Source organism: Dicentrarchus labrax, unplaced genomic scaffold, assembly GCF_905237075.1.
Source record: "Dicentrarchus labrax unplaced genomic scaffold, dlabrax2021, whole genome shotgun sequence".
Lineage (NCBI taxonomy): Eukaryota > Metazoa > Chordata > Actinopteri > Moronidae > Dicentrarchus > Dicentrarchus labrax.
Window position 1 is genome coordinate 14187779 of NW_026136719.1, and position 24006 is coordinate 14211784.

Genomic DNA, 24006 nt, shown 5'->3' on the forward strand with positions numbered 1-24006 from the left:
TGGAGGAAGTAACTTGCACTCAGCAGAGACGTATCGACGATATGAAAGGAACCAGAAAGAAAAATGCAGCAACAGCTCGGTCCTGTCAGCGTGGTTCCGGCTGGGTTCGTTTTGCAAGCTGTTTGGGAATCTACTTAAAACGGGCGCAGATCCTGCACAAGAATGTGCCGGTTTTTTTTTAAGAGGGGCGGAGACAAGCTTGCCTTTGCATCCATAGCGAATAAAGCGGCGTAAAAGGGGGCAGCCTCGCTGTGAGCCGCTGTGGGGAGTTAGTTTACAATAGGAAACAACAAGCTTCTCTCTGGGTTCTTCTGGGACATAATGGGTGGATGTTTTTCGGTCGCAGAGGCTAGTCACACAACACGGTAGGCATTTTTCTCCCCCCGCCCCCCTACCGGTGCTGCTGCTGCTGCTGAACTAACCAGAATCGTCTATGGTGGAGTGACACCGGGATCCGAACAAGAAACATAGTTATAAGTGCGGCTGTTGTAGAGAGACGCAACATTGTAACCGGGGAGGAAACGCCGCAGGGTTACATTAAGCGGATACCAGCTGGATTTTCCTGCGCGTAATGTTACAGAGCATCTCCCGCCGCTGTTAACCCCCGTGGGCTAGCTATGAAAAGTGGACTGTCTGGTTTGTTTTCTCCATCCACTCCCAGTTTGCATGGAACAAAGTGTGCTTTATGAAACACAGCCCGCACCGTGAGTTGGATCCAGTGCGGTTCGTCGGCGTGGGTTTATATGTCGTAACGTTTCTGGTCCAAGGGTCCAGCGTCTCTCCACTCCCGAAATCATCATGAGGACCACCGAGGAGCCAGAGGGCTTTGACGGCGAGGCCTCCAACACTTCCATGATCTCCGGGGCCAGCAGTCCCTATCAACCCACCACCGAGCCCGTCCACGCGAGGAACGTTTTGGGGGGGATAAGGTGCGACGTGGAGTACCTCAAGTCGTACTTTGGGATTTTAAAGGTGGTTGAAGTGGTAAGTTTACGCAGTTATTGCAGTTGTTCGTAAAAGTGAGCCAAACTATCTATGACGCACCATTGGTCGAGCACATCCACTAACATATGGACAAAATAACTACTTCCAGGGAGAGTATTATTCTTTTTATAAACTACTACTGTACTGTACCGCGAGCATTAATACCTACATTATGTTTTACTTCTGTCCCGAAAATGGTAGGCCAAGATCAAAAACTGTTAATTCAAATAGATGTGGGCCATACAGGTCCTGCTTTGCCCTGCACCACATCCCTAATAGTGGTCAGTCAGGTTTTCCTGCTAACCCAATGACACGTGAAGGTAATAAGGGGTGAGGTTGCTGAGGATCACAGTTCTCAATTCAGCCATGCTTTGCACACCTCGCCAAACATGTGGTTGTATATATTTTTTTCCAGTACATATTTATTTTGAAGGATACACAATGGTTCAAACAAAATGGTACAGTACTCCAATGGTACATTTTGGTGATATCCCCAGCACTTTATAGTATTTTCTGTCTCTTTTGATAAACTATTATTTCTTAAGGGACTTGAAAGCTAGGTCCTGTATTGCTCTTAGATAAATATTCCAATTTCTTTGTCAGGATGCAGTGCTCCCTGAAACACATATTTTCACTCACATCTGTACACCTAAACCAGATGTCTGAACTGAGACAGAGGCAACAACAAAGCAAAATGAGGGCTCCCAGTGCTCTGAAAATTCACCAGAGGAGGAAATATCTATCAAGCCGGAGCAATTTCTCTTCTTTTGGTGCCAAAAATTCAGACAGGCCCCTGCACACTCGTACACATGAAGTAGTGTGTCCACAACAGGATGAACTGTGGCACTGAGGAAACTAGCAATTACCTCTAACAGGGTTTGTGGATAACACAAGCAAACAGTTGAAGATAAAACTGCACAGTTCTGGCTTTTCTGATGCTTCACTTTAAAACTTTGGTTTAACTCTAGAAAAAGTAGTGTTTGAAAGCGACTTTCCTATTTTTGTGGGTGTCTTAGTGTCCCGCTGGTCTTACAGAAGAGCACAGTGAGCCCGTGCTGTCGCACACACCTGTGATGTTTACCTCTGTGTACGTGGGAAGTTAGGATAGGATGCCATCTGTCTTCAGCGTGGGAGACGTTTGGAGCTGGCAGTAACTAAGAAGACGATTCATATTCAGTCTTTATCTGTTTCACAGTAAACAATTGAATATTGTCTTTGACTTTGCTGCTCAATGGCAGCACAAAATTATTTTTATGTCTGCATTCCTGTTCCCCACAGATAAAGAATGGAATATAATAAAAAATGATATTCTTATTATTCATGTATGCAGTCATGGTGGTGCCTAGCGTCATGGTTAGTGGAATAGTAGGGATTCCTCTCCTGCAACACAGCAGTGATATGGGCCCACAATTAGGGCTGAGCTTCATTCAAATATTTGATAATTGTGCCGATACAATGCCTGAATTTCAGAACGGATACAATCATTTTTCAACAAACAAAACCCTTTTTCATTTAACAAACTTCTCCAATGTTAAGTGTTATCTAAACACAGACCGTGGTAGAAAAGCTTAGCCTAAATAAAGAGTGCATTTTAGTCAACACCAGAAAGTATTTAGGTTCAGTAACAAGCTCCACAAGTGACCCTTGGTTTTAGCTATTTTTCAGGAACATGCAAAAAAAAACAGTGTAGTGTTAAGTGTATAAGCATTATCTTACCTACTATTACTAATCTTCTATTTACACTTTACTTGAATGGTTTATTGAGCGTTGATACTGGCTTTCCAGTTTGAGCTAGTCATATCTCATTCACCGACAAGGACAGAAACATTGAAAGTCATCCAAGTTTACATTCAGTATCTTAGTGGAGGCTTGTTGCCAAACGTTAATAGCTTCACTGACTTTCATTTTAACTGCTCTGTCCTTTAATCATTGAACTCTGTGCCGGCTGAGGTCGTGTGACGATCTTTTAAAACTGATAGATGATAATGCAAAGCTGACTGCGTGTGATGTACTGTACACGTACCTAATGTTGCACAGTTTCTGCTTATTCTGGAGAAACTCCTATGCCAAGGAGTCGTTGTTGCCTGTTATTTATATCACTGTGTAAACGGAAAGTTGTTCTGTGGCTGTAGCCATGTGTTGTTAATATATCATCTATGTGCAGAAATCAGTTTTGTGATGTAATGATTAGCATCACTGCAAAATAGACTGGTACAGTGCAACACAGGCTGCATTATTCCACATGCTTTCTTTAAAGATCCAAACACCTATTGGTGCACATGGAGAAATAAGGAGCTCTGCTGTGTGAAATACTAGCTGAATGTAAAGCTTTTGTGAATATATTGGTTGCCAATCATCACTCAAATGTTAGTGGGTCCTAAATGCCTCACCAACCCACTCTGGCATTGTCCAGGCTTCCTTATGACTTTGTCTAGGAAATGTTTATAATATTACCTCCACACCCAGGCCTTGTTTGCTCTAAGGTAGTAGTTACAAACCACTCTGACCTTTGCACTGACCCATCTTTATGGAGAAATTCTCAGTTTCCTATGTGCATAGACCAGGGTGCTAAGCGCTAATAGACGTGTGTAGTTGTTTTACTCTGGAGCACTAAAATGCATTTGCACAGGATTTTCAAGGGCCAGTCAGCTTGTCATTCCTGGGATGAATAGATGGATACGCAGGCTACTGCTGACCCTGTGCTGCTCTGAAACAACCCCCAGTAGGATGTAACCTGACCAAGGTGTGTCCACCCTGACTGACAGTTTGTCTTTGTCTCTGTGCTGTGACTGGGTCAACAAAGCTGATATTCAACTCACGTCCCTCTACACTGACAGGAATTTGATATCTTGTAGGGCCTGACAGTACACCAATCAAACTATCTTTGTTTCCCAAAAAGCCTTATGCCTTCATGATGAATAACAGTTCACTCATTTATGTGTGTGAACCCATATTTCCCTTTTTTTGTATCATTCTAACAAGCAGTAATTAAATATTATGCTACAGTGTTTTTTTCCGTCTGTGTTGTGTAATGAAGTTACCAGATGCTCCCAAATGTCAGCGAGCACTTCCTGCTCTGAAAGAAATGTCATATGCTCCACTCTCTTCTTGTTAAAACATTACTTATACGAAGCTTGTAGGGAGACATAAAGACAACAAGAACGTTGTGCATGCGTGTGGGGAGACGTGCATGCCTTTGCCTACACACACTTACCTTGTCCTCTGGGGTGAAATATAACCTGCATTCAGGCTACATTTTCCATCACATAGAAGACTGTGGGCTGCTGCTGAGGCATATTCAACTTTTTAGATGATTTTTTTGATGGCAAGGTCACATAGCATTAGGATTGCAGCATATATGTTGCAGTGTCTGCAGTGAGGCCTCTTTTCTCCTCCATTAGTTTTCTGTTCGCAACAGATGGTGTATAAGAAGGGGAGTCCAAGACGCTTCTAAAAGCCACTAATAATGTACATAATCGCAAAGATAAAGATGTGCATGCATGCGGAAGAGAGAAGAAAGAGAGACTTGATGTGCATGATCATGCACATATGCACGCACGATGAACAGGTTGCATAGGGGTGAAGGTTGACATAAAATCATTACTTACAAGATTATCCAGTATGGTGCTTTGTGATCCCCCGCCTCCTCCCCCGTGGCTGCCTGACACCTGCTACACAGGGACTCGGGGGGGAAGCAATATGCTTTTTCTTTGAGAGACATGACATCATCACTCAGCCGAAGCAGCCCTCCAGTTCTGTTTGGGTGTAACCTTTCTGGTTGTGTTACAGTCACAGACTGCTATCCAACTACATGTTCTAATGAAACTTCAGCAGCGGCACAGAATGCAGCTTTTGTTTTAATGATGGCCAGCCCGGTGGGTTTGCTTTCTCTTGTCTTTGCTTTAGTTTGTTTTTTGCAATGTGATCACTGGACAAGAAAAAATTATTTGTGGGCCTTGAATGTTTCCTGTGAGGTGTTGTCTCAGCCAAAGAGTTGAAAGATTAGAGTCTGTCACAAACAGGAGAGTTCTCCACTGACAGTTCACCAGTGCCAGTCATCATGCAACAACACTTTACTTGTCAGAAACAGTCCCCCCTGCTCATTAAATTGGATAAATAGGGTTGGCTATTGAGCTGCTGAGTGGTAGGGGGGAGGAGGAGGGGTCTGTTGCTAATGAGACTGTTTGGTGCATTTGTTTGGAAATGTCAAGCAATGAGATGCAACTAGCTGTGGTGGTTTCAAGTTGGACTTTAAAATCTACATTGAGTTTTTAAAAACAATACTATAGAGTCTTTAAATATTTTTTTAGCTGAATTGATGAATTCCAACTACCAAAAAAAGCCAAAAATAAGTCTGAAATTGGCACAACAACGAGTTCCCATTCCATCTAGTTCTATTTTCACTGTTAAAAGATTAGACTAGACACACATAGGTCAGTGATCTGTGTGTCTGTGTGTTTATGCTTGTTTTACCACACCCGTCCATTCTCATAGTCTTTGCTGTAGAGTCAAAACATTTGTCAGGATTAAAAGATTCTTTTGAAATGGACCTTATGGTGGGGCCATTATTTGGTTATGGATTAAAACCGTGTTATGTCACGTACTAACGTGACATGTGTGAGGACTTATGGAATGTTTTCTATTGCAGTCTTTGGTTTTAAACTGTTGGTGCGTAGCATAGTTTTAATCCATGGCATTGATGCTTTTTAAATTGTCAGTTTTCCCATCCCCCTCTGTGTTTTCCACTTATATAATTTTCTGTTGCTCTTGCCTGTTCCCATGTCAATTACCCTGACACTTATAGCAATCACTTGATCATCTCTCTAATGTCCTTCCTTCTCTCTCTGTCCTCCAAAAATCTTTAGATAATTTGACCACATCTCTAAATTCATGCCTGCGCAGTTCCTTAACTTTGTTGCCCTGATGTCACAGAGGAAGTGGATTGAGCAGAGGAAGAAGTTGGCGCCCTGGTGTAACGATGATTTGTGATGATCTGCCAAGCTCAATGTTGCCCGCTTTGCCTGGAATAATAGCTCTGCATTATATAAACCTACTCTCTCACTGCAGCCAGGGGATCTTTTTTATCCAATGTGAAAATAAAAAGAACCCCATATTCCTCTCTGAGACTACAGTAAAACTTAGCCCCAAGCTAACCCTGTCCAATCCGCATGCTTCTTTGTTAACGACTTCATAAGCTTTGTTAAAAAAATCAGTATCATCAGGGACCAGCTCATTACCTCGTAAACATGTATCTAGTCATAAAAGCAACCTGGTGTTTTGCTGTTGGAGAAGCTGCTAATGAAGCAGCACTTCAGTCATCTGTTCATGGAAGAAATGACTGACTCCTGCCGCTTATTTGAAATGTTACTCTGCCTTTTATTCTTTTCTTCCAGTGTTGCAGTGTTGTAACTCACTCGGTCTGTGACTACATGCCATTTTTTGTTTTTATGTCTGTTGTGGCAATTGACTTTGCATGAAATTACACTAACAGAGATTCCATGCACTTCTAGGTTGTCTTTTAGCTATACTATCATTTAACTGATGCAGTATGCAACTAAGGCATGCCTTAGTTGACAATGAAACTGCTCCTCCAGGCACAAGTATATACTATGTCAGATACAGAGAGTAAAAAGCATAGTAAATATGACTGTAAGTGGTTATGTCATTTGGAAAAGCTCAAAACTTTGCAATGGACTTTTTTTTAATACAGTTTAACCCCCATTTATCTCTCAACTCAAAACCCATAATTATACAATTTATTATATCAACATAAAATACAAAATGTCAAACCTGTCCCTCTCTGGTAGACCAAGCAGATCTGGTCTAAACTGGTTTGAATACCGCTACTTCGGGTCTTAATATGTCGCTGTGGCAGTCTCTTGGTTCTGTTATGCCTCTGGGTCTTGGACCGCTCCGAGCCAATCGGTAATCTGTGTGTGGTTTTGTTGGGTCTAGATGGTAGGAGAACACCTAAATAGCAGAATTCTTCCCATACTGTGGTTTGTTGATGGATGTTGGCAGGGTGGAGGCCTGTTCACGGGCTGCCAGGAGCGGGACTCATGAGATGGGCTCATGGCCCCTGGTTTATTCATAGGACAATCACTTCATCATCTGGAAAGCTTGGCATTTCAACACTAACAAACACTCACATCAAGTTACAGAAATGGCTTGACCTACAGTACCCTTTATGCTTAAGAGCAGTATCACCAGTAAGCATTTATTTTGAAATTATGTGAAACGGATGGATTGAATGATAAAATACATAATATACTCAACATTTACTTCTCTTCTTCTCCCCTCTCTCTCTCTCTCTCTCTCTCTGGGACTCTCCATTTAGGTCCTATCCCTTATTGGATTCATCTGCATAGAGACTATCATGATGTGTTCCCCCTGTGGAGGGGTCTACTTCTTTGAGTTTGTCAGCTGCAGTGCCTTCGTGGTGACAGGAGTCCTCCTCCTGATCTTCAGCCTGAACCTGCATACCAAGGTGCCCCACGTCAACTGGAGCCTCACGGTAGGTACAGGAAGACATAATGTGTCAAAGAGCCAGAGTCATGATATTGAGTTTAGAACAAAAGGTTCCTGAAAAATGCCTGGGATGTGACAAAAGTTTGACACAAAATGGCAGCCAGTAGTGACGTTCACTGTTTGCCACAGTGTTTTTTTTTTTTTTAAACACAACCACTGAGAAAATGTTCTAATCTGACACATGAGACTAGTTGATTGTAAGTTTGAACACTGGAGATTTCAAGGCCAGGACGTGATAGCGTGGATCATTAGACTAGGCTACCTGTGTTTGTATATATTGCACATAACACACTAGATAAAATAGTGCACATTTGAGCAGTATAGCTGTAACACTTCCATCAACCTCAACAGCACTGTGTGTTTCGTGCTTTAAGCAAGTGTTAACACGCTATCAAAAGTTTAAGTTTAAGGTTTACCAGACAAAATATGTGGTCACTCTGTTTAGGCTGTTTTGCTTTTATTTTTTTCCCTTAGTCATTATCACAATCACAATAAGATTATTTTTTTCCCAAGAACTCTGCCTATATAGTGTATATTCTTTTATTTATTATCAGGATAAGGTTCAGAGCTTATAAGTGAAACTGTGAAACATTAGTGACTATGTATGTTTGAGAGGGCATACAGTTTCAGTGTTAACACCAGGATCTGCATTGTCAGCTGTAAGCAAATGAGCTGGTGGGTGTTCTCCAGCAGATACTGGTTTCCTTTCAGTATTTGCCTACATACACACGTCGGTGTGTTCTGAGCTGCAGCCAAGTATCCTTTACAGAGGAGAGTGGAAAAAAGGCCGTCAAAAACTATATTTCCAGGGGCCACACAGCGTACATATCGTAGTAAAGTAGTGGATGTTAAGCCAGATTCCAAATCCAACCATAGCTATCAGATTGCTTTATGGTATCCCTGGTACTATATTCCACCTCAAACATGAAAAGAGGGTGTGCCTTTGGCTTCTACTTTTGGCAGAATGACTCAAATGAAAGCTTTTTACAGTCTCTGAGAGGCAGTTCATATAATCTAAAATCCTCCTGTTCGATCTCTTTCTGAGATGTTCTGTTCCTTTTCTCCTGAGGCTCGCTGGTCTGTCTCGTGTCGGTTCTGACTAGTTCATTATTTTTCCACTCAGGTGATTAATAGTCTAGAAATACGTAATTTACATGTATTTTGTGTGTGTGTTTGTGTGCACAGGCGTGTGTCAAAGCAAGTTTGGTTGTGAGCTGCTATTAGACTCACAGTGGAGGTTGTTCTTCAAAGAAGTTAGACTGTGGTGGGCTGCGGTTTGGCTCATTGTTATTGCTGGAAACATGCTGTGAGGCACAAAGATATTGAGTCTTTCCTATTTTGTTAAAAAAAAGTATGTATTTGGAGCACAACAAATTCTGTGTTTATGACATGAAAAACCTTCTGCTTTTCACTTTTGGTGAGTAAACTGTAGCAAAGAGAGACTGACAGTAGGTGTTGCTTTCCAGATTTCACAGCCTCTTCCCCAACTCCAAACTGTGGTAGCTAACAAACACATGATGCTCAGTTCCAGTCCACAGTTGTAGGCTGCACCCCATGCTGTTTATGTCTATCAAGTTCAAAGCTGCTCCGGTCGTATTGAGTCCCTGGGAATTTCACCATGAGTAAGCATTTCAGAGTGTTAACCAACTGTTAACCCTTCTGCTGCCTCCCTCTGTTTCCAAATGCTAAACCATGGACAGACGCTGCCATTTCTCGTCTGTGGAGTGAGTTGTTTTATAATGCGGTTGAGAGTCTCAGAAGGAGGGTTTTGATCGTACAATTATGTGCTACATGATCCCATCTCCTCCAATTCACCCTCTGTGATGACTTTGGCAGAGCCGAGGGGGAAACACGGGCCCTGACCCCCTCTTCCTCTCCTTCAGCACTGGAATGAATGCAGTCCTGGGACCTAGCTGTAAAGCCACTTGGTGACTTTAAGTTATGAAATTGAACTTCAGGGTTTAGTTTGCATGAATGAGCTTGTTTTGCACAAGTGGCTAGAGATAAAGGCAGACCACTGAGAGCATTATTTTCCTAATTCCCACAGCCAAATAACTGCTGGCCATGCTAAAGGGGTCTGGGAAAGAAATGGGGCGACCCTGAGGACGCACACAGGGAAGAACATTCACAGCCCAAGCCCGAAAGGGAGGGTGAGAAAATACTAGTGTTGTTATTCTCCTTTTGAAAGTAGAGCAACGGTTTGAATACTCGGCCAATGTGCCCAATATATTCTGTTTTTTTTGTTCTGGGAACAGACAGTATCTCATCACAGTTAATGCATGAATGAACTGGGTACTTCAGAGGGAAGACCAGTGGTGGGTGGCTGGACCCGTCACAGCCTTACACACTAGGGGTGTAACACAAAGCTACTGTTTGCATCTGTTTATGTCACAAAAATATCCGTATTGACTATAGTCAATAGATTCATTTTCCCTCTTGTAACCTGCCAACACAATGTACAAAAAACAGTATTTGTTATATGTGTTTAGCCTATTTCATCACATTTTGACAAATATGCATCATAGAAAGTCATGCTGCTTTGGCTCATAGCAGTTCCTGTTCGAACTGGATTACTGTTTATGCTGAAGAAAAAGTCAAAATCTGATGGTTATGAGCCAAGATCAGACGTTATAATGGAATGCATTATTTTCTCTGTGATTTCCAGTCGTATTTATGGATCTTTATAGCAGTGTGTGCGATGTCTGGGTGTTTTTTGAGTTATGACGGGAGATGTGGAGTGGACTGCAAAAATTCTGATTCTGTTCAAAGACAATTATTTGCTTGTATTCAAATAATGTATTCTTTTTCATTTACATCCCTACTACACACAAATACAAGCGCAAATGCATCTGTTTAGGACCACTGTGTACTTTAGTAGAACTATTAGTTAACTGGATGGATAATATTGTAGCAAAGGATTAAGATTCCTGATGGGTTTCAACAGAATTAACCCCATGAACTTCAAGGTCACAGTATGATGTCTATATGTACATTATGTATGTGTATGTTAACCCATCCTTGTTTGTCTCCCTGCTGAATCCGCACAGACAGCTGAGGTTTGTGGTTATTATTAGCTGTAGTCATTATTCTATCATCAGTTCAGACCACAGACCACTTTACTCCTGCTGTATTTACTTTACCTGCAAGTGGAATCCAATAAAAGCTTTCATGGTTTTGACAGCTGAAGTTTGCCACCCAAGCAGACAAAAGATATGAAATACTTGTTTCCTATCTTTATTCAAGCATAGATGTGAAAGTCGTAGAGATGTTTTATTCTTGTGTAAAGCTTTCTGCCTCTGTGTGACTCTGCTGCAATTGTCAAGAGAATAGATTTCCTAATTAGTCTTCTGCTGAACCCTGCAAGGTTTCCATAGTTGCAGTCCAATGAGCATTTCTTGCTTCTATCTCTAGAGCACAAAAAGACCCTCTCTTTTTGTGCACAAATATACATATACGCAAAATAAAATTGTAACACATCTTTGATTATAGTCCTGATCGCCTCTTGTGTAACTCTTTCCATCCCACATTATGTAACTTCATATTAAGGGGTTAGGTACAGTAGTTTGAAAATAATATGGTATGGTTCCAAGATTAAGAACAAACTTTAAAACCCAACAAATGTGTATATTAAAGTATACTAGTTTTGTTCAGGGCTCTGAATCTCAGCAGATAGAGAGAGGACTGTAAAACAAAGATATGAGCCAATAATAAGCCAGAGAGCCAGTGGTTTGGTCCAGTCTGTGCTTGTGTTATTTAAGGTTTACAGAGTACTGGCCTGGTTAAAACGTGGAATGTGGAAAAGAGTGAAGTGCAGGGGCTTAACTGACTGGATCTTGAGAGAATATGGGACATGAAAGCTGTATAAAAGCCCTTCTGCACATGACAGCAGGACACTGAAATGTGAATATGCAGCATTTCCTGTTTAACCAGTTGGGCTACATAGATGGCAGTGTGTGCATTGTGAGCTGTGTTTGCAGTCAGTGTTTGCAGTATGTGCATTTGTGTGTGTGTGTGTGTGTGTGTGTGTGTGTGTGTGTGTGTGGGTGTGTGTGGGTGGATGGGTGGGGTTATGATTTCATTCGAAGGTTAGGAATATAGCACTGTGCCAGTTAGCATGAGGTGTTATGGCTCCATATTAATGTGTTACTGATTAAAGCGCAGGATCAGTGGCAAATTGTCACAGTTTTCCTGCCCTGCTGAGTTGTCTGCTTTGTCTGTTGTGTGTGTGCACTGGTGTGTGTGTGTGTGTGTGTGTGTGTGTGTGTGTGTGTGTGTGTGTGTGTGTGTGTGTGTGTGTGTGTGTGTGTGTGTGTGTGTGTGTGTGTGTGTGCTGAGCACTGTGTGTCATATGAGAGACCATGTCTGCCATGATTACAATCATGCATCTGATCACGAGGGCCGTGCCCCAGTCTTGCTGAGCACTTCATTATTAACCCTTCCCTAACTGTCTGTACTGCTGAAAACATCAGAGGGAAGTATCTCTTTCATTCTCCTCCTTGTGTGTAAAAAGGTGGGGGATGGAGAGAGTTATGTGTGTGGTAGTATGAGGTGCACAGTGACTCAAAAGTATGTGCTGTTATGTTTTTTGCCCTCCTGCGGTTTTAAAATCATTGTGAAGCACTAGAATTCCGTCTGGCTGGTTAGATTAGTGTGAGCAAACTCTTTGTTTGTTCATGATACAACATCATCCAGGATGTCCTACCTGGATGTGGCATCACATGTGGCTCAAATGATTTTTGACATATCTGTAGCATCGGTACGGTATCAGAATTGATACAGCTCACACATTTATGCACGGTAGTTGTTTTAAGTTCATGCTTTACCAAATTCTAATCAATTCTTCTAATTACTCTGCAACATTGAAATACTTGGTACTCAGCCCTGAAAAATAGCACTACTGATCTTGTATGTTTTTGGGTCTTCCTGTAGGACCTGGTTAACACTGCTGCCAGCACCTTCTTCTTCTTCTTGTCATCTCTTGTGCTGGCCTGCATCAACCACAGCACTGGAGCTGAAATAGCAGCAGTGGTGAGTAGTCTGAACCATCTTCTTTTGCCATGATATACAGATATGATAAGAGCTTTACAACCCTCCTCTTCTCAGTCATCTAGTTTCTTATCAAGGAATATCACAGAGGATGTATCAATGTACTGATGCAATAGAAGAGTGTCAGATAAGACCTCAGCAAAGGTCTCATTTAGGTAATTGACTGTCATCATAGTCATGTCCTATTATATGCGAAATTCAAATTTTTTTATGCTGTGTGTGTGTGTGTGTGTTTAGTGACTAAGCTCATTTATCGATATGTCTATGCACTTTAAAAGCTTTTAACCCTGATATTATCAGTCTGTACAGATTTTCATGTGATCTGATAGTAACACATTTTAAAGAACATTTTAAGAACTGTGTGTTAAGTATTTAATCTGTTAGTTCCTGTTCAATTCAGACATTGTTATTCTACTTCCTGTTTCCACTTGTATGCAGATCTTTGGCTTCCTGGTGACAGGTGTGTATGGAATTAACACCTTCCTGGCGGTACGGCGGTGGCGCCTTGGCAATGGGTGTCAGGGGGCGACTCAGACCAGCGAGTACATGAGAGCACGCACGGCATCTCGTGGAGAAATGGAGGCAAGACCTGAGCTTGCATGAGTGCTGGTAGACAATCAGACAAACTAAGGGAAAGCCACGCTACCGGCAGCTGAGTGAGATGGATGCTACTCCGCCTTCAGAATGGTATTTCATTCAAGTCTTGAGTGGAAGGGCTATCTCAAGCTCACCACCTGCTTTTGACTTCTCATCACAACACCTCAGCTGTGCTTTCCACCTGCCCAGCCACTGAATAAATCTTCATTTCATAGCCACAGGTGAGTTATGTGGCTTTGTTCATCAGTGACACATAAAGACTCTAAAGTGAAGAGCTCAGAGTCAGAATTGAAGGTATTCTCTGTTAAAGCTTTCAACCACATATCTTTCCAAACCAGCGTGAAGGATGAATTCCACGACGATCCAAATAAAAGAGGCTGACTTCACACCAACTGTGCACCAACCCGTTCTGGCGTAGGTGTTGACTTTTTAGAATGTTTTGTGTTTCACTGTGAATGAAGCAGAGGAAAAGAAAGGTCAGCTTTTGTACAGTTTGCTTATTTTACGCTGCTTTCTGTGAAGTCTGTGGTAATAAATGTGATCGGGGATCCAGGAAGCCACTGGACCGGCAACAGACAGTAACCTGTAGTACAACCGAAGCGCCATGACTTTACTGTTCTTTCGTAGATACTGACATCAGCCTTCAGCTTCTACCTGTGAGCAAGGCTGACAAAAGATATTTTAATCTAAAGATTGTGTTTTTCCTTTACAGCTTTACAAATACTTTTTATCATGTGACCGTTAGCCACTATTAAGATCTTTCCGGCCAGCAATTATATAGTAACAGCACTGAACTGCAATAAAAATACGCAGTACAACAATATTTTAAATGAGTGAGAAAGATTGACTTCTTTGTAACACTAAACACATCCAATGGGTTTTACACAATTGTAATATCAAAATAAATACACTTCATTCCATCTATTTTATCCCAGGTTGTGCCTAACAACTTGTTACTTGTGTATGAGACTGATAAGGTAATTGGTATCTTGTTACTTTTGCACATATCCAAAGCTTCAGGTAACTTAAATGTTGGCGGTATAGTTCATGAATCATCATTCATTTAGAAACAAACATCATTAGGTGACCTGGTCAAGATCAATGCCCTTAGCCTATACACTGTATCTCAGGTATTGACACACTCCTTTCAATCTTTGATTCTTAAAAAAACAAACATTTGAAATTAAATCACAGGGTGCCTCGACCTGAACGCTGTATTTCTTAATGACTTCATAATTATTAGAAATCATAGGACTACCATAGAGATTAACTGATACTTTAAGTTACATGATTAAAAAATGAAGTCATGTGAAGGTGGCAACAAGTGGGATGGACATTCTGTACATTTAGCATTATTGCTGCAGCTTTTCCTCTATTTGGTTGATTGAAAATGTGCATATGTATTTACAGTATATCACACACTTCATGTATTATGAAATCATTCCACAGCTGCAGCTGTTATACAGGTCACACATACAGAGTGCAGAATCATCCCTTTATTGTTCAGCCAGTGTACTTGACAGGCAAACAGGAGGATTAATCTTGAAAAATCACATAACATTTGCTATTTAGGATGGAGGAAGAAATGTCAACTTCATTTTTGGTGATTTACATTGTTCTAATGTATTGAATCTACCCTATAGTTACACGTATGTGTGAGTGTGAGTGTGTGTTTTCGGTGTTGTTTGAGACCTTTTTATGTATATTAGGCTTGGGTGAGTTTGTGCAGGGTCTAAATCGACTCTATGGCTCCATCTCCTGGTCTTCTTCTAAAATGTATTCCTTGTGACTTCAGTGGATTAACTGCACAGCCAGGTTAACTACAGGAGTGTGTGTATAAGGGAAGGACCAGATTTTTTTATTTGACTGTTCAGAATGAAAACTAAAAATTGTATGGCTTCTTAAACAGCCTAAAAGTTACCATACTATACAGTATGCTTGGTTAATCAGGCTTTTCTCATGTTTTTTGTAACTTATATCATGTACAACTGCTATTTTAAAGTACTTTTATGAATAGACAATCATATTTGTGCTTCTGTCTGTCACTTACATTGATGCATTTGTTTCTGAGTGATATAAAAATGTTCACATAAACATTTGTACAGGAAACATTGCAGCACAATCATGCAAGTGCATTATGCTATTTGATAATATAAACTGACCAACATATTTGTCACAAACTATCAAGCCACAGCTCTCTATATACAACTTTATGCTACAATATATTATGAACTGTTTCTATTTATGAGAGAAAGAGAGAAAATGCTTTCCACTAGTTTTAATTGTTTGTGCTATAAACAGTGGACATGATCAGTGTGACTGGATGACATTAGAGGTGAGACGCTCTTCTGTTTCCTTTTATTTTCTGTGTGCTTTGTTGATGATTACAACGAGGTCTGTCTTGTACAGCATGGAGCCGTACTTAGCTGTATTTTTGTATTTAAAACAATCACAAAAGGGTTCACATCCGTTTATAGTGACAGTTTAAATAAAGTGATTTGGACATTATTGAAAATAGCTCAGGTTTTTATTCAAAATATTTTGCACAAAAGGGCACAACAGTAAAAAACACACATCACCTACAATAGTTCAGAAAGGGGGCTCATGTATGAAATGGTACTGTGTTCATCTAATGGTAACATTATTTTGTAACTTGAATGTGCGTGGCAAAGGGGTATGGTCGAGTTTGCTATCCAGTGAAAACCAGATTTGATTATTTAAAAGTTTTAACATTAAGTGAAGGATTTATTATTACCTTTATGGATATGGATATGGAGATATGTGGTTTTCACAAGACAGCAAAAATATAACATTGCGCACTGATTAGCATCAGTTTTTGCACTGTAGATGTGTGCACATACAGCTCTCAGCAGGCACAGATCTGAGACCTTTTTCTCAATCTATTAATAAGAAATTGCATACTTCTGCAAGGAACCGTTCAGACAAAATCATAATATAACTGAAGCTGTAACAAACTACCAGAAAAAGGGCACAACAATTAATAATTATCGCATGTAACTGCACCTTCTATTTGTACGTCAGTTGCTCACAATAGTTGAAATTCAGAGGCCACTAATGCCAACTTTCAGTCATCCATTTTCAAGTCAGAGCACTGTTGTAACACTCATGTAGTGCAGTGTATATTACATAAACAGTCACTGTGGCGTTCGAGTGCGTCTAATTTCTCAGTAGTGGCCGTGGAAGAACTGAAGAATCAAACATACATGCAGAAGTGACACAAAAAAAATAAAATAATGAACAATCAACATACAAAACAAAGATTCACATAATAGGAGTTTTGGCATTTTACAAAACAATAATGCATTAAGTGGCTTAATGCACTGTTATTTACACACACGGACGCATGCACACACACACACACACAGGTTGTAAGAAGCACAAACAGCAGACAAACTGAAAGTCTCTTGAACTTTGGGTTAATGGAATAGGTTTGAAAATGTATCATGATTTCTGTCGTTTAGATTCACAACAACTCTCAAAAATAAAAGTTTTGTAACAACCCAGAAAAGGTTGTGATGCAGTACAGCATGCCACGGGAACTGCTGACCCAAAAGTTGAATTTAAAGGAAAATAAGCAAACATTATCCTCAAATTATAAAAATACACTCTTGTAGAGTTAGGACAATTGGACAACGGTTGTAACCAGCCAACCTGCAACCAATCTGTTCTTCTATATACTATACATATGTTTTTCTTATAGTAACACTGTAAATTTATAGATGATGATGATGCCCCATGTACATAGGAAATCCTATCTTTCCATTTTTTTGTGTTCATTTAAAACATCTTTGTTACAATACAGCTTCATTATTAGTAAACATTTATTCACTAAGGATATTAATTTAGTGTTGTAGTTTATTATGTATGTAAAGGGTTCTGGTACATGCCCAGAAGTAAATATTAGTCATAATTTCAGATTTAGACATGTGCTTTCATATGCAGATTGTACAAACAACTTAAGAACTCAGTATAATGAGACCAAACACTTTCACAGCTTTATGATCAATTATCAGTTTGATAATGGCATTTATATTTTTCCCAAATCATCTAAGACACTGGATATGGGTGGGCGTCATTTGGGCATGAAAAAAGCAGGGTTTTTATAAACTACTTGTGGACAGTAAATTACTCATTTAAAAACACGTCTATACTTGACACATCAGTTTAGACTTGTTTCCTGAATGTCTTGACATGATTTATGTGTGAAATACATTTCAATCCTTGGATGCTCAACAGATATAACATAATAAAGCGGATAAGGGAAGAGGATCTGGCTCCCATCTAGAAAACTGTGTTGAGAGCCCCCCAGCTACCAATAAATGTACATAATAAACAAACAATCATTGTGACCTTCTACTGTACACGGTATTAATGTAACCTTGTGCCCTAATGAAACACTTGCAGATCTTGCAGATGGCAGCGCAGCAGTGGAAATTCCTCCTGCAAAGGTTTATTTTGTATGATCAAACATCCGCTGGTAAAGATCCCCGATGTCTCAGTCCGAATCAGAGTCTGAAAACTCATCTAGAAAACAAAAGGGAAAAAACAGCTTTGGTATCAGAATGAGTGTTGGTTTTCTGTGTTGGCTTTACATAATTAATTAAAACTTTGGTAACTGCATGCTTTTATGCAGAAAAAGTAACACTAAATATGGTGCGCTTGAAGACATTTCAGTGAGAGGACACGATGGATTAAAGTTCATGAGTCGTGATATCGCAGAAAACATTTATGGGTTCTACTATAACAAAATTACACAAAAAGTGCAAAACATCAAACTGTTGTTTAAAGGCAGAGTCACTTCCCCCTGGCAGTATCAAACAGTGCACATAGTTTCTTAAATGTCTTAAAAAATCCATCTCTGAAACTTCTGCCACCACCACAATGCAAAGAAGGTGAAGTATTTGTTTTATTTATATCACTCAAAGCACTGAAAATGACAGAAACAACTACAAGCAAACCTTGTAGAGCTGCAATTGTGTACAAACCTTTAATATCAAAGTGAAAGAGAAGAAATGTAGTGTGCATAAAATGGGTTTACTGAATGTTTAAACAGTCTGTCTTCGCTGTAATTTGTGCACCCCTCTGCAATAAAAGGTTTTCCAAAGTGGGTTGAAACACAAACCCAGTGTCAAACTCTTTCACGTGAAAACAGCTTACCTTAGTAATTTTATTAGCATTTCTTCAGGCTGCACGAAAATACAGCCCAAATGTTTGAGTCAACATTACAAGTTAAAAGGATGGGTTTTACCTAAATTACAAAAGCTAAACAAAAAAACATCCCAGCATGTTTTTTTATCCAGAGTAACAGGGACCCCACAAATTAAATTCCATCTCAGAGACAGACTCTGTTTCCATGCAAACAAAGCCAAAACTATCTGCATGAAGTGAGTTTATTTGGACGAACCGACCCTCTAACCCCAGAAATGGGCAGAGGATTCTTGCAGTATGTAAAAAAAAAAATCTGACACATATAGCTACATTACATATCCCTCAAAATGAGCATATCCCTCAGCAGAAATGACCTGATACTCTTTCAGATATACACAAATATAAAATCGAACAAAAATGCTGATGTATGACATCCATCCCTCCAGCTGGGTCGTGGATTCAAACAGTGCTAATCACTGCATTAATGTAGTAAAAAGTAGACAAATATTCCAAAATATGGATGTTTCTTGTATGTGCATGTATTATTATTATATTTCATTTTAAAATACACTTGGATCCGTACTGTAATATATTGAATATATGTTTAGCGATATTTTTTTAATAATATTAACATATTATATATATTTTTTGTTCAATATATGGATGTGTAGTTTAAAGCACAGGATTTTAAATTATCATATATTAGCAATATATGTATGCCTACATAAACTGAATTAACAGTTATGTACAAAACTATTTCTGCAACATATGACCACATACATTTCAGATTATGTGTCATATAAAAACATATACAGTCTAATAAAATGTTCTTATGGCCATATATTACACTTTAATCTATGGTATTACCTTGCTGTCTTGATGGCTCCTCATTGGACTCCCCTCCTTGCTTTAGGAAACTGGCCAGCTCATTAAAAATGAGATAAAAATCTAATGCGAAAACGATGGTGGCAATGAACCCAAATATCTGTGAAAAGAAGGACATGTGATATAAATATAGTGAAAAACTACCGGTAAAATAAAAACTGAGGTTGTAGGACAAAGGCTAAGTGTGTTGCATGTACTTAATAGATAAATGATGGTGGTGTAGGCTATAAGATTTTGTTTGTGTTTACCCCAGCAGCCTTAGAGGAGCCGTCCCCATATTTGGACACTGCAATGATGGAGATGATGAAAAAGATAATGGAGGCAGTCACACATCTCATGAAATCCTTTAAGAGAGACGAAAGAAACACCACGATTCAGAGGAAACGTCAAAACTTTTTATTAGTATTTTTCCTCTTTTAGCACTGTTAGATAGTTAGGGTTAGGATGTACTGTATACCCACTGCAAAGTCTTAAATTTGATTTGAAAACTCACCATAAGAGGCCAGAGGAAGCCTTTAAACCTCTCATTGAATTTGGTGGAGTAGGCAAACAACAAGAAGAGAGCAGCCAGGAATTCCAACAGGGGGACTGTCACGAAGGCTGCTGCTGTGGATGCCGCGAAACACACAAATGACACAAAGGAAAGAACCTACAGAGACAATTAAAAATAGAGAGAGAGAAATAAGTGGAACATGTACTATATGTTTTAAGCACTGAAAGGTTTAAGACAAGAAGCAAAGGGTAAACTAAAACCCTTTCCTTTTGTGACTGACAAAAACTAAGAGACACTGAAGGAGGTACTTAATTATTTATCAATTCTAAATTAGCAGCTTGAAGCCAAAAGCAAATTTACATTTTTAATCCAACTTGGAAATAAAATGAAGTGAAATCGTCTTTGATCTTCTCCCTTTAAGATAATGTTACACTACTCCGAAGCCATGAGTCAGGGTGAATTAAAGCTCCAGGCCCACTTCCTGTAAGGAGATACAGCTGTTAAAAGACTATGTTTATTCACACAGGCTTGTACACTGATGCACCGAATCCCTCTTGTTCTCTCACACACAAACACACTTGTGCAAACACCCACAAACACAAAGCTGTAATAATGAAACAAGCTGTGTGCAACCAAGTCTTAAGTATTTACAGTACACTATAAATGAGCCTGCCCTGTGTTTGATGCTCTCCACTAGAAGGGCTGGACACACAATATCAGCGCAAATGAAAGCAAGTCCAGACACTGTAATCTCAAACAGGCCCGGCCATCTTGTCTTTGTCTCAGTCAGTCATCCTACACTGCCCTGAGGTTAGGCACTCCCCCTGACTGAACCCAAACTGCTGCAGCTGCTGTTCTTTAAAAAATGCTGCTACTGAGCTGCATTCTGTCAGGGATCCATAAGATCTCCCTGTAATAAGACAACAACCAGAGGAAACTATTGAAGCTTATTTCTGAGTTTCTCAGTAGATCCTCTGGCTTGTGGAGAATAAAGTATGGGAAATTAAGTTGACTGTGTTATGCTGAACAACTCAAACCGCACAGAATGAACTGGCACAGTCTCTACATTTTCTTGTGTTTTAAATAATCTGGCAAAAAATAAAAAATAATCACACCAAAAAGGATAATTATTTTTCATGTTGTTTCATGTCGGGAGAGAGAGAGACTGCTCAAGGGCTGCAACTGATGATTATTTTAATATTAATTATTTTGTTGTTGTTTTATTTGTTGATCGATTAACCATTTGGTCAATATAAAAAGTAAAAATAGTAAGAAATGCACAATATCTCAGGGTTGTTCCCTGAGATATTGTGCATTTCTTACTATTTTGACATCTTCAAATATCGATCTATATCTATCCAAAAGCCAAATATATTCTATGTACAATGAAATAAAAAAGCACATAATCCTCACAGGGGCTTTTGCTTGATAATTGACTTAAGATTAAACATTGTTGGTGATTAATTTTCTGTTGAATGACTATTCAATTAACTGCTAAATCACTTTCAAACTTTGAGATCAGATGGGAGAGAGCATGTTGCCCTTATAAGGTATGCGATGAGTCAGATGAGCAGGTACTGAAGGTGCTGCATACTTGGGCTTTTAAACTCACAAAAACATTACAAATCCTGAGGCCTGAAACACATTACATGCTGAGCAAAAAATTCTCCTCCGTTTTTTAGTTTATACCACCAAGGGAGGAGGCACACATTGCACACATTTACTACACCATGTACCTTTTTATTAACAGCTTGTTTGCATTTTGAAAATATTTCGAACGCTACAAAAATTAGTTTTTTGCAGCACGTTAAGTGTGCTGTGATTTCACATTCCTTATCGGGTCTGTTGCTGGCTGAGGCTGAGAATCCTAATGAGAAATGCATGGTGGTCTGACACACTGTGTATCATAATGCATGCTCAGCAGGATATGTGTCTGACTAATACTCCCAAGAATGGTAAAGCTACAGGCTGCGCTCTCTTTGGAAGACTCACATCTAACAGTTGTTCACTGACTGCGGGCTGATTTAACACCGCCTGTAAGCTTTAAATTGTGTCAAAAAAAGACAATAAAGCTGTGATACTATATTCTAAGAAGAATAACTTACCAGCTACAGCAAGTAGACTACACATTGACACAGTACACATGCAGTAAATACCAGGAATATGAGCAGTAAAAATACCAGGGTGCATTCAAAGCTAAAACCAAATCAATCCCAATGTACAATAACAATAAAAATAGGAGTTCCACACCTTTGAACTACCATTAAAACTTAAACTTTAGTGTCTGAGTTTTGGTTTAATTTGCTGAACAGTACTCAAACACAATAAAGATGTTTTGTTTTTTTTTTCTGTGGTGATCACAGCGGTGAATAATTACACAGCATTTGACGCACTTTGGATAATGTACAGTCAACTGTTTTTTAAGGAACTATTACTTCTATCAAAAGTAGTTCCAATCAGGGTTGGGTGGTAAGATCATATGACACAATATAGATTTGTCAACCATCTGAGATTTTAACCAACTGTTATGCTGTGGTAGCTATCCTCTTAATCTGTAGTTGTAGTATTAAATCATTGTGGGCAATCTATGACTAAGACTGTTTTGTGGCAAAACTGGATTTTTATTAGATTTTTTTCATCAATGTGGTGAAGTACTTGTCAAGTATTTAAGTAACAGCGATACTGCTTCTGTAAACAAACATTTTAAATGACATATTTTAATGATGTGAGCACCACAATTACAATTACCTCCATTACATTAAGATGGGCGCAGGAATGACACCAACAGTTGCATGGCTAGATACTACAATAGGTAAATGAGAAAGTGTTTTTCATAGATAAGCATTTAAACTGAGCTTTTAGATAAAGATAGAAGGAATCCAACCACACAAACCATAAATGATGATATAGTAAATGCCATGATACCTCACACTCTCACCACAAACACACAGCAGGATTTCCCCTAGAAATTACATTTGCAGAGGTGCAAAGACACACATTTACATCTCATCTCTTGATCAATTTAGTTAGCAGATTATAGACTAAATAACAGCCACATTTATTTCAAATACTGTCATTTGCTGTCACAAAGGCTTGAACTTTAACCTGTTGTGTACCCTCACCTACATGCACGTAGCAGGGTGCACGTCTGCTGTCTGTCAGTAGAGGTCAATGGGTTTGCAGTTTAGTTCTAAAGAAGCATTTTAGCTTCGGGCTGAAGATCACAGTCACATTATTAAGTAGCAGTAAAGAGGCTTTATTGTTGTGCAGGGGTCTGTTGAGCTCTGATTGTGCTCCAGGCTACGTGTTGTGGCAACAGTGTGAAGGACATGACTGTGGGCAAAATGACTGCTCTCTCACAGCCCAACATGAGCTGAATGTCATATGACACAAATGTGAGGGTTCATACAGCATTCTTAACTCAGTTACTGCTAGAAGACACTTCCTGCAAATAGCCTAATGCATGATGATGGTGACCACCCCTCCCCTCACCAGCACTAACGCCATCACACAGACACACAAGGACAGTGTTTCAGTTCCTGGTTTGTTGAAATCCACTTGATAAGTGAATAAAAAAGAAAACTCCTATATGAACTTTGACATCAGCTAAATAAACTGTATGCACAAGTTGATATAAGAGAGATAAATTGAAGATGCGTACACCGTTATTTGATCACTGACAGTACAGATGACTCCCAACAATGAATGTCTTCGTGTCCATAATCCAGTATTATTTCAAGTTTCTGCAGTTTACCTCACAGTTACTATAAACCCTTACTGCTCCTCCCTTAACTAATGGAAACCTTGTGACGGGAACTGACTGACCTATATTTAAAATATCAGTCAAACAATCTGCTAAAGTTACTTATAAAAGTGCATTTAAGCAGCACACAGCTACAGCTGCCAGGAGTGTCCTGTTAGAATACAATAAATAAAAGTGTCCAGAACGCAGCGCGCTTTGACTCCTGTGCGCATCGGGGCGAAACAATGGCACAGTAACAGTTTAATTTAAGAAGTGATTCCTCTGGCCATTTCTTACCACTTCAGCAATAAGCAGCATGCCTTTCCTTGAGGTGGCGAACTCTTTGCTCGGAAGAACAGAGAGTAGGACAGTCTGGCGCGGCCGATTCGACTCGGGAGCCTCGATGTCCCCCATGGTTGGAAAAGATTTGAACTCTCCTCAAACTTCAGATAGCCAAAACTCCACGTAATGTAGCGGATTCAGTGCAAAACAATACAAAAAAAAAAAAAAAAAGATATGTGGAGGCGTGAGGCTTCTCGGAGGTGGAAACGGAAACAGTGAC

At 39.7% G+C, this 24006-nt stretch overlaps 2 protein-coding genes across 2 annotated transcripts; one reads left to right on the forward strand and one right to left on the reverse strand.

Moving 5' to 3' along the window:
• Positions 1 to 15670, forward strand: cmtm4 (CKLF-like MARVEL transmembrane domain containing 4). The gene is made up of 4 exons (XM_051379855.1): positions 1 to 984; positions 7322 to 7498; positions 12442 to 12540; positions 12997 to 15670. The coding sequence occupies exons 1-4, from the start codon at positions 799 to 801 to the stop codon at positions 13159 to 13161; spliced, it is 627 nt and encodes a 208-aa protein (XP_051235815.1). The 5' UTR covers positions 1 to 798; the 3' UTR covers positions 13162 to 15670.
• On the reverse strand, positions 15661 to 24002 carry cmtm3 (CKLF-like MARVEL transmembrane domain containing 3). The gene is made up of 5 exons (XM_051379856.1): positions 23742 to 24002; positions 19703 to 19858; positions 19458 to 19553; positions 19192 to 19309; positions 15661 to 17700 (listed from the first exon to the last, which is right to left on the reverse strand). Exons 1-5 carry the CDS (start codon positions 23856 to 23858, stop codon positions 17672 to 17674), a joined length of 516 nt encoding a protein of 171 aa, XP_051235816.1. The 5' UTR covers positions 23859 to 24002; the 3' UTR covers positions 15661 to 17671.
• Positions 24003 to 24006: the final 4 nt, after the last annotated feature.

What these genes read in the sequence shown, in the direction of transcription:
- cmtm4 (XM_051379855.1), top strand. Translation starts at nt 799, where the DNA reads ATGAGGACCACCGAGGAGCCAGAGGGCTTTGACGGCGAGGCCTCCAAC. An exon ending in TTTTAAAGGTGGTTGAAGTG is followed by an intron (nt 985 to 7,321) that starts GTAAGTTTACGC and finishes CTCTCCATTTAG; the next exon opens with GTCCTATCCCTTATTGGATT. An exon ending in ACGTCAACTGGAGCCTCACG is followed by an intron (nt 7,499 to 12,441) that starts GTAGGTACAGGA and finishes GTCTTCCTGTAG; the next exon opens with GACCTGGTTAACACTGCTGC.
- cmtm3 (XM_051379856.1), bottom strand. Translation starts at nt 23,858, where the DNA reads ATGGGGGACATCGAGGCTCCCGAGTCGAATCGGCCGCGCCAGACTGTC. An exon ending in TGCTGCTTATTGCTGAAGTG is followed by an intron (nt 19,859 to 23,741) that starts GTAAGAAATGGC and finishes TTGTCTCTGTAG; the next exon opens with GTTCTTTCCTTTGTGTCATT. An exon ending in GCTCCTCTAAGGCTGCTGGG is followed by an intron (nt 19,310 to 19,457) that starts GTAAACACAAAC and finishes TTCTTTTCACAG; the next exon opens with ATATTTGGGTTCATTGCCAC.